Here is a 5,932-nt window from a genome sequence, read left to right on the forward strand (position 1 = left end):
GCCGCCGCCGCCGCCGCCGCCGCCGCCGCCGCCGCCGCCGCCGTGTGCAGGGGGTGGGTCCTCCCTCCGCCGGGAGCGCGCGTGGGCGCAGGGAGGCGGGCCGGCAGGCTGGGGGCGCGGGCGGGGAGCCTGCGCCCGGGCCAATGGGAGCCGTGGCTCGGTGACGGGGCCGCCCACGGCCCGCGCTGGCGGCATAAAGAGCCGGCGGCCGAGGCTGAGCGCAGAGCTCGGGTGCCGGGTCCTCCGGGTCCGCGGCCGCCGAGAGCAGCCGGGGCCAGCCGCCGCTCCGCGGGACCCTCCGCCACGCGCAGCTCCGCGTAGCCGGCGCCCAGCAGCTCTCCGTCGGCCCCAAGAGGACTTTGCAGCCTCTGCCCCACCCCGCCTGTCCGAGCACCGCCGCCACCTGCGAACAGATGGAGCTGGACCAAAGGACGACCGGCGGCCTCCACGCCTACCCCGCGCCCCGCGGCGGGCCGGTGGCCAAGCCCAACGTGATCCTGCAGATCGGGAAGTGCCGGGCGGAGATGCTGGAGCACGTGCGGAGGACCCACCGGCACCTGCTGACCGAGGTGTCCAAGCAGGTGGAGCGGGAGCTGAAGGGGCTGCACCGCTCGGTGGGCAAGTTGGAGAGCAACCTGGACGGGTACGTGCCCACGGGCGACTCACAGCGCTGGAGGAAGTCCATCAAGGCCTGCCTGTGTCGCTGCCAGGAGACCATCGCCAACCTGGAGCGCTGGGTCAAGCGGGAGATGCACGTGTGGCGGGAGGTCTTCTACCGGCTGGAGAGGTGGGCCGACCGCCTGGAGTCCATGGGCGGCAAGTACCCGGTTGGCAGCAACCCCTCCCGCCACACCACCTCCGTAGGTGTCGGGGGTCCCGAGAGCTACGGCCACGAGGCTGACACCTACGACTACACGGTCAGCCCCTATGCCATCACCCCACCACCGGCCACAGGTGAGCTGCCCGGACAAGAGGCGGTGGAGGCCCAGCAGTACCCACCCTGGGGGCTGGGAGAGGACGGGCAGCCAAGCCCTGGCGTGGACACGCAGATCTTCGAGGACCCGCGGGAGTTCCTCAGCCACCTGGAGGAGTACCTGCGCCAGGTGGGCGGCTCCGAGGAGTACTGGCTGTCACAGATCCAGAACCACATGAATGGGCCGGCCAAGAAGTGGTGGGAGTACAAGCAGGGCTCAGTGAAGAACTGGGTGGAATTCAAGAAGGAGTTCCTGCAGTACAGCGAGGGCGCGCTGTCGCGAGAGGCCGTGCAGCGTGAGCTGGACCTGCCGCAGAAGCAGGGAGAGCCGCTGGACCAGTTCCTGTGGCGCAAGCGGGACCTGTACCAGACGCTGTACGTGGATGCCGACGAAGAGGAGATCATCCAGTACGTGGTGGGCACCCTGCAGCCCAAGCTCAAGCGCTTCCTGCGGCCCCCGCTGCCCAAGACCCTGGAGCAGCTCATCCAGAAGGGCATGGAGGTGGAGGACGGCCTGGAGCAGGTGGCCGAGCCCGCCAGCCCCCACCTGCCCACCGAGGAGGAGAGCGAGGCCCTCACGCCGGCCCTCACCAGCGAGTCTGTAGCCAGTGACCGGACCCAGCCCGAATAGAGGGCGCCGGCCCCCCGCCTGCCCGCTGTGGCCTTTGCCCACCGGGACTTCTGAGTGGGCTGATCCCTGCAGGGGGAGCCCTTGTCCTCATGCAGCTGGACACCCACCTCAGCCTCCTAACCTGACCCTAACGGACACGTGTGATTCAGATGTGGGCAGCATCCCCCAAACAGCAGAGGGGCTTCCCTTCCCTGCGGGGCCCTGCCCCTCGCCCTCCCTCCGTCTGTCTTCCCCAGCATGGGCCGGCCTGGGCCAGCGGCCCCACCCTCCATACTCTCAGGCCAGGACAGCTTCCTCGTCCTGTTCAAAGTCCCGGCCCTCTGGGCACTCAGAAACCCAGCATCCAGACGGCACGGGCCCGCAGGCATCAAGCTCAAGGGACACCCCGGGGCAGAAGCTCTGGGCTTCTGGGAAGCCACCTCTCCTGGCAGTCGCCTCGTAGCCGACTGGCACCCCTGCCATGGCCCAGGGCAGCTGGCCAGCCTCGGGCAGTGTGGCTCCCTCCCCTTGGAAGAGAGCCGAAGCCAATAAAGGCAGCAGCAGCAGTGGCAGCAGCAGACCTGGCGTCCTGGTGCCTCCTGGCCCCTCAGGTGAGCCCCTGCCCCATGGTACCACCACCAGGGGGCACCGTAGAGCCGGGAGGGTCCCGGGCCAAGCCCACTTTCCAGGCGAGCCCACGAGGCTCAGGGTCATCCGCAAGTTACCGGATGGGGTGGGGGTGACATGGTGGGGAGGCGGGGAAGGAGCAGAGACCCGGGGGAGCGGGAGAGGGAGCTGGGGTGGGAGCAGGGCTGGGGAGTTTACCGAGCCAGCTCTCACACCGACCTTGTTTTCTCTCCCGCCTCAGCACCACTGATTCATGCCAGCCTGGGGAGGGACCGAGCCCCGCTCGATGACTCACCCGTGGCAGGCGGAAGGTCCCACAGGGCCTGAGTCCTCAAACCCGGCTGAGGCAGCAGCCGGCCCTCGGAGCCAGGAGAGTGACAACAGGTAATGCAGGAGACCCCGTCCCTCGGCTGTCCTCACACGGGGCCCTCAAGCTCCTCCCCAGCCCCCAGGTCCCAGGCCGCCCCCACCCCACGCAGTCCTCTGGGTGAGCTGAGAAGCAGCCCTGGGAGAGCAGCCCTGTGACGTCCGCCGCACGCCCCTCCTGTGCAGCCCCTCCCAGCCTTGGCCTGTTCCTGAGTCCCTGACCATCCGTCTTCCTTCCTTTCAGGTCTCAAGGCTCCTGCGGAGCCTTTGCTGCTGTGCCTGGCAGTGCCTCCTCTCCTCTCCCCCTGCAAGCTGCCTGCACGAGAGGAGAAGTCTGAGGCCAGCGAGAGGCTGGTGGTGAAGACGCGCCAGCGTGAGGGCCGGGGCCTGCCGTATGCCCGCCCCGCTGGCCGCCCGCCTGCCCACCCGCCCCCAGGGCCGCCACCCCGGCTCCGGCCTCGTTCCAGCCCAGGAACCGCTGCCCACTGCGCGGCCATCCTCTCCTGCCAGAGCTTGCCACGAGGCCTGGGGCTGAGACCAGAGCCGCTGCCCCTGCCCGGCGGCCCCAAGCCCAGCCGCAGGAGACCCGGCGGGTCCTGAGGCTCATGTGGGCTCTCTACCAGGCCCTGCCGTTGCCCAGGCCTGGACCCCCACCTCCCCCAGGGCACCCACACCCTGGTGCTGGCCGGCCGCTCGTGTCTGTGGCCTGAGCAGGCCTAGTTGGGGGTTCCCCTTTCTGCCTGTCCACTGGGGGGTCCCAGCTTCGGGGGAATGACACTTACAGGTAACTCTGCCAGCTCCCCCGGATTTTATCTTTGCACATAAGCCATAATCCGTACTCGAGGCTGGTGCAGGCAGCAGGGAGGCCCCAGGGTCAAGAGGGTGTGGCCACCTCCCCGTCCCCCCAGCGGATGAAGCCCTGAATGTCAGGCCAGGCTGTGTGCACCCTTGCCACCTTCCACGAAGACAGACTCTTTTTGTAAGATTTTGTTAATAAAACACTGAAACTTCTTGGCGTGCGTGTGCTGCTGTTTCTCTGCCGGCCGGGGCTGGCTGGAGGGGGGCTGCAGAGGGAAGCAGCTCGGGGCGGCCAGCTCCTAGAACCCAGTGAGTACAGACTGAAGGGCCTCTGGGGACCTGAGACAGCCAGCGGTGGGAGTGACTGGGAAGGGCCGCTGTTCACGCTGAACAGAGGACAGGCCCCCGAACCCTCTGTACACTCTCCCACCCACTGCCCGCCGGGGTGGGCATGGCGGGGGTGCTGGGCACTCGTCTGCGGCCAGGACTCAGCCCGCACAGAGGCCTGTGGGCCCAGGGGGCCTTCTTAGGCCCTGGATCCCTGGTGGGTGGGGAAAGATCCCTGCTGGGAGGGGACCCTGGCAAGTCCTGGCTGCAGGGTCATAAGCTTGGTCTCTCTGAGCCTCACATTCCCCGTCTGCAAAACGGGCGAGCCATCGGTAATATAATCCATGCTGGGGCCCAAGACCTTAGAAATGAGAGCCGTCCTTGCTGGGGGGTGGTCTCGACCTCACCTGCCTTCATGGGGGATGCCAGGTCCCTGAGAGAGATGGAGACATGGCCTGGAGCGGGCTCGGACCCAATACCAGCCACTTGAGTGAGAAGCAGGCCTGGGGAGGTTAGACACCGAGAGCTTTGCTCCGAGCAGTTGGCTCACTTGACCGTGGGGTGGCGGGGCCAGTCCAGAGTCCGCAGGGCAGGTGGGACTCTCAGGCACGGGCTGGGCTGCCGTCCACAGGTGGGATGTCTCCCTTGGTGAAGGCTCAGCTCTGCTTTTCAGGCCCTTCAACCGATCGACCCAGGCCCACCCAGATTCTCACCGACCATCTAGCGTCAATCACACCCACAAAAGACCTTCAGAGCCACGGGTAGATTAGGATCTGATGGAATGCCTGGGGGCGGTGCCTAGCCAGGCTGACGGGAAAAGTCTCCTCTCAGCCACCGTGGTCATCCACAGGTGCTTGTCGTCTGCCCTCAGAAGGGACTGCTTTGCTAGGTGGGGTGCCCGGCCAGGCGGTGCCAGCTCAGCCCCCCGCCCCCCGCACGGGTGGGGCTGCCCCTGCTGAGAGGACGCAGCTGGGACGCACGGGGGACCTGGGGAGGCAGGAAACCATCAGGAGCCGAGAACCGCCCGCTGGCAGGAAAGTCGTCACCCTCCACGCAGAGGGCGGCCCGAGTGTGATGCTCCCCGGTGGAAGGCCGCCTCTTCCCTGTTCTCCTTTATTCCTTTTAAATGATGAAAGCGCTGACAAGATGGGGAAGGAAACTGACAGGAACAGGAGGCTGGGCACCATGGTGATTCCTGAGAGGCGGTAACTTCTCCGGGAGAAGTACTACTGCTCACATCAAAAGCTGGGAGCTGTAGATGCCTTTTCCTTTTAATAAAAAGTTCCTGTCTGTAATTGGATGATTGTGGAACAGCAACCTGAGATGCAGCTCTGTGTCTCTGTGTCCCAAGAAAAGAGGTGGGAGGGCGGAGTGGGGTGTGGTGGCGGGGGTCGGGGGCCAGACCCCCAGCAGACATCACGAAGCCCACAGCCCAAGCCCCGGGACATGCCCGTCCTGCCCATCCACATATCACAGACCCGGTCTCCTCTCCTCCGTGGAGGGCCGGGAAGCTGAGGCCTGGGAGGCAGAGCTGGGACTGGGGCTGGGGGTGCCAGGAAGCCCTGAGAGGCTAACCCTGCACACCCAGGGGGCTTCTGAGCCACGTGGGCTTGGGCTCACGTCCCAGGGCCACTCTTTCTATAAAATCAAGTCTGCCTACATAGCTGATGTGAGGGTTCAAGGGCACAGTGCCGGCCAGAGCAGGTGCTCAGGATGTCACGTGCGGCTGCCCCCGAGGCCCAGCCCAGGCCGTCAGCAGGGCCCTGTGCCCCCGGTGGACTTTCACGGCCCGTCAGGTTGGGTCTTATTGTGTGTGACTTGGTTGGCCACCAAGGGGTGTCACAGACTCTCTGTGCCTGCGGGTGGGGGGCGCATAGCCAGTAGCTGGCCCACCTGAGGGTTCCAGAGGCCCACCTCACTGGGTCCAAGGTGTGATGTGTGCTCCAGCCTCCCCTGGGCCTCCCACCGGCCCTCTCCCTTCTCTCTGCCTCAGTGAGCCCACACCCAGCCGTCTGGGCCTGAGACAGGAGGCAGGAGGCTGGGGACACCTAAAGCCACTCCCCACGGTGAGACCTCAGGTGCCCCCAGGTGCGCCGGCCCAGGGGACCGGGGCAGGTCTGGCTTGGGCAGTGGAGCTCAGGGGCCCAGGGCACTGCTGTCTCTCTGGATGGGCCCTGCCTCCTCCTGGGATATCTGTGGTTTCCCCACCCGCAGGAAGCTGCCCTCCTCCA

General features: G+C 66.6%; 1 protein-coding gene across 1 annotated transcript; it reads left to right on the forward strand.

The window, feature by feature from the left end:
* Nucleotides 1-209: 209 nt before the first annotated feature.
* On the forward strand, nucleotides 210-3,587 carry ARC (activity regulated cytoskeleton associated protein). The gene is made up of 3 exons (XM_067712729.1): nucleotides 210-2,194; nucleotides 2,452-2,594; nucleotides 2,821-3,587. The coding sequence occupies exon 1, from the start codon at nucleotides 414-416 to the stop codon at nucleotides 1,602-1,604; it is 1,191 nt and encodes a 396-aa protein (XP_067568830.1). The 5' UTR covers nucleotides 210-413; the 3' UTR covers nucleotides 1,605-2,194; nucleotides 2,452-2,594; nucleotides 2,821-3,587.
* The last annotated feature ends 2,345 nt before the right edge of the window (nucleotides 3,588-5,932 follow it).

This window comes from Pseudorca crassidens, chromosome 17 (genome assembly GCF_039906515.1).
Source record: "Pseudorca crassidens isolate mPseCra1 chromosome 17, mPseCra1.hap1, whole genome shotgun sequence".
Classification (NCBI taxonomy): Eukaryota; Metazoa; Chordata; class Mammalia; order Artiodactyla; family Delphinidae; genus Pseudorca; species Pseudorca crassidens.